Source organism: Pipra filicauda, unplaced genomic scaffold, assembly GCF_003945595.2.
Source record: "Pipra filicauda isolate LSUMZ 115617 unplaced genomic scaffold, ASM394559v2 scaffold221_size1283894_pilon, whole genome shotgun sequence".
Classification (NCBI taxonomy): Eukaryota; Metazoa; Chordata; class Aves; order Passeriformes; family Pipridae; genus Pipra; species Pipra filicauda.
This window is the reverse complement of record NW_024104334.1, coordinates 414,235-427,369: the sequence shown is the minus strand read 5'-3', so window position 1 is coordinate 427,369 and position 13,135 is coordinate 414,235. Positions and strand designations below refer to the sequence as shown.

General features: G+C 42.1%; 1 protein-coding gene across 2 annotated transcripts; it reads left to right on the top strand.

Moving 5' to 3' along the window:
- Positions 1-561: 561 nt before the first annotated feature.
- FLVCR1 (FLVCR heme transporter 1) lies at positions 562-12,524 on the top strand. Of its 2 annotated transcripts, XM_027723763.2 has the most exons (10): positions 562-1,333; positions 4,596-4,740; positions 5,223-5,363; positions 5,675-5,742; positions 5,996-6,099; positions 7,270-7,380; positions 8,417-8,522; positions 8,742-8,853; positions 9,393-9,460; positions 10,861-12,524. In XM_027723763.2, exons 1-10 carry the CDS (start codon positions 683-685, stop codon positions 10,921-10,923), a joined length of 1,569 nt encoding a protein of 522 aa, XP_027579564.2. In that variant the 5' UTR covers positions 562-682; the 3' UTR covers positions 10,924-12,524. The 2 variants fall into 2 exon arrangements, with proteins under 2 accessions (XP_027579564.2, XP_039237350.1); XM_039381416.1 differs by lacking the exon at positions 9,393-9,460.
- Positions 12,525-13,135: the final 611 nt, after the last annotated feature.

Here is a 13,135-nt window from a genome sequence, read left to right as displayed (position 1 = left end):
AAGTGATGTTGCTTGTTCCTTGGGGATGTCATGGGGATTATTTACACCACTGCCATCTCCCTATGATTTTCAGTCACCCATGTGGACAACCCTTCCAAGTTCAGCTTAAAAGACTGAAAGAAGTGTGTGCGTGTACATATATATATATGTACACACACACATATCACTTGGATGTTGAGATGTTGGGGTTGAAGTGGTGCAGGACAGGAGCAGGAGTGCAGGGATTGTGTGAATAGGAGCTGTGAGAAAGATGGATCAAGAAAATGGGAGCAGAGGTGTGAACAAAATAAATACCTCTATGTATATATGTATATATATATAGATGTGTATATACATGTGTGCCTATATATATAGATATATATATAGAGAGAGATACAGATGTATATACATACATCCACACTCCCGACAGCCTCCCAGCAATCAGGGCTGCAGTCCTAGCTTTCTAAGATCACCTCTGCCACAGCAGCGCCGCCCCGCCCGGCGACGCCCGCCCGTGCTCGGGGCCGCCCCCCGCCCCGCCCGCCCTGCCGAGCTGCGGGGCCCGGCCCCGGGGCGGGGCGGCGGCGCCGGCGGCGTGGGCTCGGCAGCGGAGCGGACTCGGAGCCAGGTGACCTTGGCCGACAGAGCCGGACTGCGCCCGCCGCCGCTGCTCCCGGGGAAGCTGGGTGGGGAGACGGCCGAGATGGTGGAGGACGGCGGCGAGGAGGAGGCGGAGGGGGAGAGCGGGGAGATGCCGGCAGCCACCGCCGCGCCCCCGCTGCCGCGCTGCAATGGCTTCCTGCCCGGCAAGGAGGCGGCGGACGGCGGGCGGGCGGCCCCGGCGGGCGGCGAGGAGCAGCCCGCAGCCCCGGCAGCGGCCGAGGCGATGCTGCCGACGGGCGGCGGGCGGGTGGAGACGCGCCTGTCGCGGCGGCGGCTGGTGGTTCTGGCCGTCTTCAGCTGCTACTCGCTGGTCAATGCCTTCCAGTGGATCCAGTACAGTATCCTCAGCAACGTCTTCTCCGTCTTCTATGGCGTCTCGTTCACGCAGATCGACTGGCTCTCCATGGTCTACATGGTGGCCTACGTGCCGCTGATCCTGCCGGCCACCTGGCTGCTGGATGCCCGAGGTCTGCGTCTCACCGCCCTCCTGGGCTCGGGGCTCAACGCGCTGGGCGCCTGGCTCAAGTGCGGCAGCCTGGCCCCCCAGCGCTACCCCCTCACCCTGGCCGCACAGACCGTCTGTGCCATCGCCCAGGTCTTCATCTTGGGGTTGCCGTCGCGCATCGCCTCCGTCTGGTTCGGCCCCACCGAGGTCTCCACCGCCTGCGCCGTGGCTGTGCTGGGAAACCAGGTAGGGGAGGAGGGGAGCAAGGGCGGCTTTGGAGAGGTGGGCTTCCTTGGAGTTTGGTATTGAGTTAAAAATAAGGTGCTTAAGTGGGAAAAGATATTCTCCAGGAAGCGGTTATGGGGCGACATTGGAGAGTGGAAAGATGAGGGAGTGGGGACAAGTGTGCGGTGATGCTGCGCCGCGCCCTGCCCTGCCCGGCCAGCCTCGCTGTGCCGGACCCCGGCCGTGTGGCAGCGTGTAGCAGCTCACACGCTTCCACATCAGCTGCCGGGAGTACACCAGTCAAGACCCTTTTCGGAAGTGGTCTTATTCCACTTTCTCTTCCTCTTGCATTTTGACATTTGGATTCATATGACTGAAGCCACCCCCGGTTGGAGGGGTGTGAAGTACGTGAACTTTCATGAAGAGCCCCAGCGCCAACATATATTAGTTTCTGCTTTTTAAAATATGGCCTCTAATTGCCAGGTGCCAGTAGTCAATACCCTGGTGGCTCGTGAAGTTTTCTGTTACGCTGTGATAGTTCACATCACTGTGGGGAGCTGATAACTGAGTCCTGGATTTCCTCAAGCTCCCTGGTCCTGGCCAGTTTCAGAGAGCTGGAACAGGTGCATCTGAAAGCACAGGTGCAGGTATGATACTTGGTTTTTTTCCTCCTATAGCCTTGTTCTCACACTGTGCCACTGTCCCTGCTTTTTTTTTTTTTTTTTTTTTTTTTTTTTTTTTTTTGGTGGCAAAATATTGCTAAGGTTCCAATCAGCGTCACTGGTGCAGGCTGAGGTCCTAGGTAGAGTTTGATTAAGGTAGTGGGGGATTTCTTTTTTCTCATGTGAGAAAAAATGATTTTATGCTTGTGCCACTTTGGATTATTACAACGGTACCTTTAATGTTACATATTTACGGTTAGGGTTGCTCATTAGCTTATACCTGTCTGCAGTTTTTTCAAAACAATGGTTTTTTCCGTTCAGGTCTTTCAGTGTACAAGTCATCTATTCACTTTGGACTGAAGATTTCAGGCGTTGTTGGTTGTTTCAGCAGTTGAGCAAAAATTTTGGATCTACATCCTGGAATTAAGTTAAAGGTTTCTTTGGCAGCTAAATTTCCACTCTTCGAAACATGCACCAGTCCTCTCAAGTACCAAGGAGTTACTGGGTTTTCAGTTCTGCAGTACAGTGCCAAGGATCCAACTTGAAGTCTGAAACTGATGCTTTGTTTGGATGCTGAGATGAGGGGGTCGAAGTGGTGCAGGACAGGAGTAGGAGAGCCGGGATTGTGTGCATAGGAACCACGAGAAAGATGGACAAGGGAAACGGGAAGAGAATGTGAACAAAATAAGTCATAGTTATTTCTGGGGCATATTCCCCTCCAGAAGGTAGAACTGATCTCAGTGTGCTGAAGTGCTTGCTGGTCCTCTGCCAGGGAAAAACCTGTGAAATGCACTGACAAGGTGTGTTTCGTCTCCCTCCAGCAGTCCTGTGCAGAGGACAGTGGCTTATTCTGCAGCTGTGTCACACACTGCTACCTCAGAGCTCTGTGCTACAGAGGTCTGAAGATCCTGGTTCTGCTTGTGACGCATGAAGTCTGATATGGTGTCAAACAAGGAAATTTCTCTGTTCTCAGTTTTTGCTTTCTTAAAAAACAAACGCCAAAACCAAACTAAAAATTCCTCCCCTCCCCACCCAAACCCTCAAAAGCTAGATCGAAAGAGTGAGATGGCAAATCAGAAATTAGAAGTAATGTTGTCTGTATATTCTACTGCAGTTCACTTCTTTATACACATTCTGTTAGGGTCTCAGTGTATTTATTTAATTGCACAAGGCAAACTATGTAACAGAACATTTTGCTATAATCCACTGTGCTGTTGGTCATGCGATTTCTTATCAGAAACTTTTTATAACTTCAGAGCTGCAGCAAACAGGGCTGGGACTGCAGGCAGGGGAGGACAGGGTAGTTATGAAAAATCAGATTGTACCCATTACCTCTTTAGATGCTGATCATTTGCAGTTCAGCGCAAATCACTGGGAATGCAGGGATGTACCTGCCAAGGGTTGTTAGGAGTGCCAGATTGCCTCAAGTATTTAGCATCTTAAGCAAGGCATACCAAAGTCATTGGAATGCTTGATCCTTCTGGCCTTAACCTCTCTAGATGTAAATGGTGAAAAATGGCATCACTCCACTTTGTTGGAATATTGTGGGTGCTGTATTGGCTCCTACGGGGGGAGAAAAAAAACATACCTTGAGGAAAAAAAAGTAACTGTGTACTGTGTTCATGTTTGTAGAGTTATATACTGAAGGGTGAAGACAAAAAGAGACACAGTCTTTATGTGACCACTGGATACTGTGTAAATCCGATGGTCTGTGGGGGGAAAAAAAAAGTAGCAAACCACACATCAGGATATGCACGAAGGATGCTTTGTAAGCACTGTGGCACACCTTAAATGTACTTTCTAAGTGTTAGACTTCAACAGTCTTTTGTGCCCTTTTTTTTTGTTTTATTTTACCTAAAATCGATGCAGGTTCTTTAATTACAAAATAAATGTTCTAGCACTTTAAAAAGCAGTTTAGTTTTGGAGGAGCAGAAGAGAGAAATTGGAGAGTAGTCCAAGACGGTTGTTTCTTCATGTTTTAAAATGCTTTATATATATACCCAAAATTTCAGTCCTTGGTTTTTTGTCTCTTTAATACAAAATCGGTTGTTATGTTGGAATTTACTCCAGATACAAATCAGATACTAGTTCATTCCGTGATTTTTCTTTAGGGTTTTGTTTTGTATTTCTTAAAAAGGATGATCCTTTTCTCTTGCTCTTCTCAGCTCAATCAGTAAACACTGCGTGTCAGTCTTTGTTACTATGGCGGCAGGAATGTGACATCAAATGGAGAAGAGCATTTCTACAAAAGTAGCTTGAGTGTTCTGTCAACTCCAGCCCTTCAGTTGCAGGATGACTGATACAAATTTATGTGCATGCACAGTGTTTTTCAGTGAAAGATTCTTAGATATGTGCTAGGTGTAGTATAGATATACACAAGGTGTAGTATTGGAATCTAATTTAGAAATGAAAAGGTTAAAACCTGAGTTATGGAAGCTCGGATTGTAAAACATCATCAAGAGAAGATGGCTCAGAAGTATGATACCAAAGGAACACTTTTCCTTGATAGTTTTATTAATACTTATTATGATAAAAATTCTAAATTCTACCCGGTAAGACTTTTCACTTCTGTTAATTTCCCTATGAACATAAAAATTATTTTTGGTTTTCTTGCTTTACAGCTTGGCACTGCAATTGGGTTTTTATTGCCACCTGTTCTGGTTCCAAATACACCTAATGATATTGATCTTATGGCACATAACATCAGCATCATGTTCTATGGAACAGCAATAGTGTCCACACTTTTGTTCTTCTTAACAGGAGTTGGTAAGTGTTTCATTCCTGGAATTTAAATGCTGACCATAGGGAGTGTTAACAACATCTCACTTAAAGCATGTGACTGTTCAAAGTATTTGAGGTTACATTTTCTTCAGTTTATTTGTGTACACTCAGCTGTTGTGCCAGAGTTAAGCAACAACCACTTCACTGTATGTCGTGCTTCACATGGGGTGATGTCTTTCAGAATATTTAGTTCTCTTATTTTTTTTGCTACAAGGACATTATGATATAATGTGAATTCCCTCTGTTAATCTAAAAGTTCAGATTGTTGGTAGCAATCAGATGTGACTTGTGGCTGTGACTTGATCCTTTAATGACAAAATCTAGAATATTTTTTTATGGAAGTCTTAGAATCACAGGTTAGTCTTCTGAAAATCATCACGCTGAAACACTTAAAAAACAAAAACAAAAAAACCCCACATTAGTTTGGTAAAGATAAATCCAAATTGTTTTTTCTTCTTTTTCCCCAGTGTTTGAAGAAAAACCCAAATATCCTCCTAGTCACTCTCAAGCAGTCCTGCAAACCAAACCTCCTGAGGATTATTCCTACAAGCAGTCCATTACTAACTTGTTCAAAAATACTCCATTTCTACTTTTGCTGATCAGTTATGGTAAGTGGTGCTGCCCAGCTGTAGTCTGGCAGAACAGTTCAAATGTGTGCTGAAAGCACACTGAGTTTTAATTGTGATGGTGGTTTTTTACAGGGGAGGGAGTATCAAACTTTTATTTATTCAGCTGCCAGTTCTGGAAAATCTTGCAGGATGCAAAATACCATTTATAGGTCCAGCGAAGAGATTTCACCTGGCAAATAAAAGGTCTTGCCTCTGACATGGGTCTTAAATGTCAGAAGAATATTTCTTTAGGGCAGCAGATCTGCTTGGCTACCCCTGGAATGACTGAAGTATTTATTTTGGTACTGCAGGTATTATGACTGGGACATTTTATTCTGTCTCCACGTTATTAAACCAGATGATAGTAACTCATTATGAGGTAAGTTTCTCATATCTTCTTTGTCTTTTTGGGTTTTTTCACTGTACATTTGCAGAGGTGATGTTTGTTATTATGTAGGTGCTATGTGTGCTCAGATGTTTGGTGTCCTTTATACATCTCTACAGTTTCTTGTACCATACTGCTATGGGAGTCATAGAAATGTTTGTTTGCACTTTTGACTGCCATGAGGTCTGAACTTGACTCTGAGTGGAAGCAAGTTATTAATGAGCACCATATAAATATTTGTTGAAAGGGAGAAGAAGTGAACGCTGGGAGAATTGGCTTGACACTGGTGGTGGCAGGAATGGTGGGTTCGATTATTTGTGGTTTGTGGCTGGATTACACTAAAACATACAAGTAAGTGTGGGTAGGCATGTCTGGGGTCAGGGGTAGGAGAGTGTTGCAATTGCATTCGAAAAATACTGCAATGTAAGGGCTGAAATGAACTGATGATAAAATGCAGTTCATCCCTGATCTTTTAGTGGCCTTGATGGACACAAGTTTCTGAGGCTACAGTGAAAACTTGAGGCTCTTATTGGTTCTTGACCAAAAGAAATGAGGGAGAGGAATGCAAAGATGCAAAGGGGTTTTCCATCTACCCCTGTCTCTTCAGGAGTATAAGGCTATCGAGGAAAGCACTGTAAGTCCTACATACAATGGCCAGGTGGCCCAGGGGGCTTCTTCTCCTAGGAAAGCATAAAGGCTTAAAGCCTACTCTGCACTGTTTTGCAAGATGGACAGGTGATGGATTCTCAATTTTTTTATACTGCTCCTGGTCCCATTAGTAAGCATAACATCAGCTTTAATTCAGGAGGTGACCATGGAGCTGAACTCTGTTCAGCTAGAAGGCTAGGAGCTCCCAGGTGCAACACCCAAGGCCCCCAGCAGCAAGCACTGGCCTGGAGCACTGTTTGTGATGGAGTAGTTCTCCCCTGTGACTCATAGCACATTATGTGCGAGAGCTCTAGAAACCTAATGGATGTTAATGCTGTAGATTGGCTTTGTTTCTGCATGTGTTTTGGCTTATAAATATGTACTTTAAGAGTTTGGATGACATCCCTTATTCCAGATTTAAAATAAATAGAACATTATAATGAGATTTGTTTGACTTGCCTCTTAGTGGGCTGACTTTTATTGTTAAGAGTGTTCAATTTGGCTGCTCCTATGTTGATGTGTCATGTAAAGGGCAGCACTGCAGAATGATTGAGAGGTACAACATAGCAGAGAACTTAAAATAGTCTTGGGGTAGTAGTATCTACTGTGATTGTCCACTCTGAGAGTCTGAGTACTGAGTGTCTTAAGCCTTGAGTGAAGCAGCCATATAACCAAGGCACTGAAGAGGTCAGGAAGGAATCTATTCTCATTGCATGCTATGTTTGAGTCAGAATTGGATGAAGCAAATTTTATAGCTTTGGAATGTCTGTTGTTAGAGAGTAAGTAATGTTTATGTTGCTCTTCCATGCTTCAGCAATGTGCTATGACCTTCTGTTAAGAATGTTAACTTTTTTTTTTTTGGTTGGGTTGCAGGCAAACTACTTTGATTGTTTACATTCTCTCTTTCATTGGGATGTTGGTATTTACCTTCACCCTGGACCTCGGATACCTTATAGTAGTGTTCGTGACTGGAGGAGTACTTGGGTGAGCAATTAAAGAGCATTAGAAGACTTACTTTTGTTCAGAAACGGTATTTAACTGTTTTAATTAGATGATTCTACTGTGTATTCTGTCACCATGGTCTCAACCTACGCCTATAGCTCACAGTACAGGTAGGGTTTACTAGGATTTCACCTTCCGTTAAATCAGAATAAATCTAAAGTAACTCACTTTTCAGTAAATTTCATTTAACATTTTTATGGACCTAAGTCTCTATACGGTCAGTTCATTTGGCTGCAATTCAAAAAGCTGTCTGCAGTAAAGTTGCAGCTTCCTGTTGACCAGTGGAGAAGTGATTAGAATGTGAGCAAATCCAGAAAGACTGGCTTCTTTGCATTTTGATTAATCTCTACTTTGATAGCCCAAGCAACATGCTGGTTACTTTGATCACTCAGAAGAGCATGAGCTCTCATCATAGATACATGGTCTAAAAGCCTCAAAAGGTGCTGAGGGAATGGTGCTGTATTTAGACACAGCAGACCAGGTAAAGCCAGAAATGTCTTGACACAACCTTAACTGCATTAAGCCCCTTCTCTTCCTGTCATCTGTCAGTCCCCTCAGCTTATTCCATAGCAGCTTCTAGCAGATGTTCCAGTGTACAGCCTCACTCCCTACTGATAGTCTGTCTTTGTCCTTCAGCATGGATATCTGTGCTGATCAAATGATGATGATTCTGTGTGTCTTTCATTTGAGAGGAATTGGCTTCAATTATGGAGTGGCTTGTGGACTGGTCAGAAAAGGTTGTTTCGTATGTATGGAGTGGAATGCAGGTGGTTATGGGAGATAGGACAAATATGTTAAAACATCTTTGTCCTAAAGAGAGAGATATGTTTGGCTAAAATTCTTGGATGTTGTTGAGGGAATGAAGCAAACAAAAGAATTATTGAATTATGTTGTCATGAAAACATGACAGTTCAGAGTACCAGCTAATTCCTAATACCCAATGTGTATGTTAGATTTTCTTAGCTGTAGTAATAGATGAAGGCCACACCTGCCATCCTTCTACTCTCCTCTTCAACAGGTTCTTCATGACTGGCTATCTTCCACTTGGGTTTGAATTTGCTGTGGAAATTACGTACCCAGAGTCTGAAGGCACTTCCTCAGGTCTCCTTAATGCATCAGCACAGGTTGTATCATTTTATTTCTTCAAGCAAAGTAATTTTGGGAAGACCACTATGTTCAGGTCTAGGAAGGCTTTCTTAGACTTGGCTACTAAGTTTCTGTTGTGTTGCTGTAGCCCTTGTTTTTTGTAATTTGGTTTCTATAAGATGTGACCTGAAACTTTTAAAGGTAAAGTGATGACATTTTTCTGTGTGATCCTGACGAACTGACTTGTTTGTTTATAGATATTTGGAATTCTCTTTACACTTGTTCAAGGAAAACTCACAACAGACTACAGTCCTCGTGCAGGAAACCTCTTTCTTTGTGCTTGGATTTTTGTGGGCATTATCTTAACAGGTAATTAATTAGAAATACAAGTAATGTTTACTCTTTAATGTAAAAATGTGGAGGTTTTAAGGATGATGTTGCTAATATAGCAACAGCCATTTGGCATCCATTTCTTGGGTCATGCCTTGAATTGGAGACATAGATATCTATCTCCTGAGTAGGATGGTAAACGGAAAGAAATGCATAAAGGCAGTTTGCAGTTTTCCAAATGCAAGAAACTGCTGATGTGTTCCAGAACTGTACCAGTGACTTACGCATGTTGATACTTCCAAATGTGCTGAAAGTGCTAAAACTATCAAGCTTTGCTTTAAGTACTTGTGCTTTAAAAGCTTTTATTGTCATTTTCTGCTTTGTATGCTTTGTGGGGAGCAAGTTCAAATGGGCAGTGAGTTCCAATCGCAAAAGAGTGAATACAGGTATTTTGAAAATGTGCTGAAAACAGCTTTCATGTCCTTGCACTGTGCAATCATTTCCCTTGACATGCATGTCATTGCAAAGTTGTGAACCAGCTTTCTTTTTTCGGTTTTTTTTTTTTTTTTTTGTTTCAGCCTTAATAAAATCAGATTTGCGAAGACACAATGTGAATTCAGGGATTATGAATTTGGATGTTAAAGCTGTAAGTGGTGACTCTGTGATTGTATTACCTACTTGAATGCTTGGCTTCTATTGGCATAACAATATTAACTGCAAAAGAGTAAATACAAAATCTTATGACTGTTTCCATGCTGTTTTGGAACAACAGAGCCACATGGGATGCTGCCCTCAGATATCTGTTTTTCCCCTTAGCTCCCATGAAAAAACCCTAAAGTACCTTCTGCTCCCAGATTTTCCTGAGTTTTAAGTGGCTAATATTATATTTGATTGTATTGCTTGAATCTTGCTTTTTCATATTTGCAGGTACCATTGTAAATTGTGAAGCCTTTTTGGCCATCCTATAGACTGTGCATTTTATTTAAAATATCTGCAGTCCCTTCAAGTGAAGTCAGTCTGCTGAATAAAAGCCATGCTGCAGTTTCTGTACTGTGCTGCATAAAGAGCTGGGTTCTTATGCTAAGCACCCTCTCAATTTAAATGAAGAGTGAGCATAGCCCTTTCTGCTGTTCATGAGGTTCCAAGACCACGTTTCAGCAACTTTTCCAGATTACCACAGTTACTAGTAGAAATAAAGTTCTCACTGAAAACTTTTTTCAGTGGATCAAAACATGAGACAGCTTTTTAGAGTCAGATATTGCCAGATCCTCTGTCGTACTTCTTTTTACGTGTAGGTGTCTTACATGTACAGCAGCTTTTGATCATCTGTGATCAACTGCACGCAGTTAGTGTCTGCAGGAGGTTCAGAAACTTCTAAGCTGGTGCTGTATGAGCTAACTTGAACCTAAAACCTGTGCAGCTGTGTGTGCAAAGTGTGGCATCCTGTGGGTTTGCCGGCCTGAGTCGGGGCTGTCTTGGGGCTTATATGCTGCTTAAAGGCAGTGGCCCGTGACTCGTCTGATTTCTGTTATCACCTTCCTAATTAGCCTAGGTTGTCACACAACTTCATTTATATTAGCCAAGATAAAAGAAAAGTTGGAGTCTTTGCCCTGGTATTACCATAAATAATTGAAAACTGTCTGTGTTAATAATGTACAATAGCACTTTGATACCAAACCTTGATCATCGAGATTCTACAGTGTTTAAATGTAATGGAGAAAAAAACTGGAAGTTAATCCATATGTGCCAGACATCTATATGCTATAAATCCATGCTTTAGATTTATACTAAGAAACTAAATTCTAAGGGGTTTTTTGTTTGGGTTTTTTTTGGGGGTTTTTTTGTTTGTTTTTTTTTTTAGGGGAGAGAGAGAAGGGAAAATAGGGCTTTCTATAATTGCTTAATTGGTCTAAATGACTAGATATACTACTAGAGTTTAACTTAACAATTAACTAAGAATACTGAGGTTGGGAATAGTTCTGCTGCATAACAGCCTAATTCCTGTTGTGTTTGTGTTTTTTTGTTTTTTTTTTTATCTCTCCCTAGGTACCAGTTGACAGTCCTGTAGAACCTGAAAGCACTACGTTAAAAATTCAGTCAACTTTATAAAGCTGAAGGAAGGTGACTTAGAAACGCACAAGTTTGGTTGGATATGGAACAGTATGAACTAGTATAATCACTGGATTTGTGTGTATGAGTAGTAAAATGTGTTTGTTGATATTGGTGGTAGATGTGTGGTGGAAGCCATGAAGATGCTCAGTTCATTTTGCCCACGATGCAAACAATTCATCTTTGTATGGAATATTTATTTTAACGGTTTTCAAGTTTTGCAGTTTCACTAGTGAAGAACTGTGTGAACACTCTCCACACTAGGGAGACATGTACATTCAGGATACATACTTGAAAAAATCTGGAATCCTGAAGTACAATTGTCATGATTGGAAGTATTTAATCTTCTCTTCTTGCTCAGTCTTTGCTGGTGCATTTGAAAAGTCAAAGAGTAGGGAGCTGCACAGCAGGAGGATGTTCACGAGTTCCTTTTTTATTTTAAATGTATCTGTATTTTAATATAAGCCAATGATTCCTTCTGGGAAACTGATAGCACAATACTGAAAACAAGAGATGATGTGTATGTTTCATACTGGCATCTGACATTTCCTTTGCCTTGAAACTTCTTGATAGGTATCAGAAGGCAGATAAGAGAGAACACTGTCTCATACGTTCATTGTAACATTTTTGGGGAGGTTTAAAGAGTTTCCCACTAGATAAATTGAAGAAAAAACATTTCATATTAAATATAGTAAAAAGGAGGAGAAAGGCCTTTGATATCTCTGTTGTGAAGTACAGGCAATAAGGAACACTACCACATGGGTTTCCTCCATGGAATATTTTGAGTGCTTTCTCAGTTAAAGCGAGAAGAGTACATGTTTACAAAGAGCTGGTGCCTTTACTTTGTAAAGATCTTTGCCTCATCTTGAGTTTAATCAGTGCTGCTGAAGAAATTCCATTTTGTCTGTTAAACTTTCTCTGAATATATGTGGAATATCAGAAAATGTTTTCTATCCTTTTTTTGCATTTATTTTTCTTTGTTATGAATTGTATCACTTGTCTCGTGAAATTTTTGTGCTTGTATAACCTAAATCATGTCTTTTGCAGTTTGTTAAAAGCTGTAAGGATGACTGAAATGAAAATAGTGATATTTTCACTTTGTCTGATCAACTGTTTGCTTTTATACATACATCTTAGCTACAAAATGAGCAGACTGGTAACATTCACTTTGTGATCACATTTATCTGAATTTGGGATGTGGGTTTCTCACTGTAGGGCTTCTGAAAAGTTTCTCCTTTACCTTGTGCTTTACCTACACACCTACAGAACTGATAGCACTACAATAATACTGAGGTCCTACTATTACTGGAAGAGTCAGACCTGAGCTAGCGGACTTTTTGCAAACATTTAAGTTTTAGCAGTTTGTAAGCTGAGCCTGCAGATTCAGTGCCATCAATGATGCTGTCTCTTTAAATTCCCACAGATGTAGTGCCATCCAGAAGGTAGAATAGAAGCCTACTCGAAGTTTTCCATGGATTGTTACAGTTGAGTATGGGGAACTATTTAACTCTGTGCTGGTTTCAACAGGGGTAGAGGTAATTTTCTTCACAGTGGCTAGTTATGGGGCCGTGTTTTGGATTTGTGCTAAACACAAGGTTGATAGTATAGAGATGTTTTTGTTATTGCTGAGCAGGGCTTGCACAGAGCCAAGGCCTTTTCTGCTTTTTGTACTGCCACTCTGGCAAGGAAGTTGGGAATGCATGGGAGTGTGGGAGGAGACACAGCCATGACAGGTGACTCAAAATGACCAAAGGGATATTCCAGACCCTATGACATCATACTCAGTATATAAAGTGTGGGGAAGAAGGAGGAAGTGGGGGCATGTTTGGGGTGGTGACATTTGTCTTCCCAAGTCACTGTTACATGTGACAAGGACCTCCTTTCCTGGGAATGGCCGAACATCTGCCTGTGGGAAGCAGTTAATTAATTCCTTGTTTTCCTTTGCTTGTGTGCATGGCTTTTGCTTTCCCTATTAAACTGTCTTTATCTCAACCCATGAGTTTTCCAGCTTTTACCCTCCTGATTCTCTCCCCTGTCCTGCTGGTGGGGGAGTGAGCGGGTGGCTGTGTGGGGCTTGGCTGCTGGGGTTAAACCACACCAAACTCCAAGATAGCCTTTCAGTACAATAAGTATCATGAGATGCTTTTCTTTTCCTTGTTTCACTGTAGACTTAGAGAATCCTTTTGTATGAAAAGGATCCTGAAAACTTATG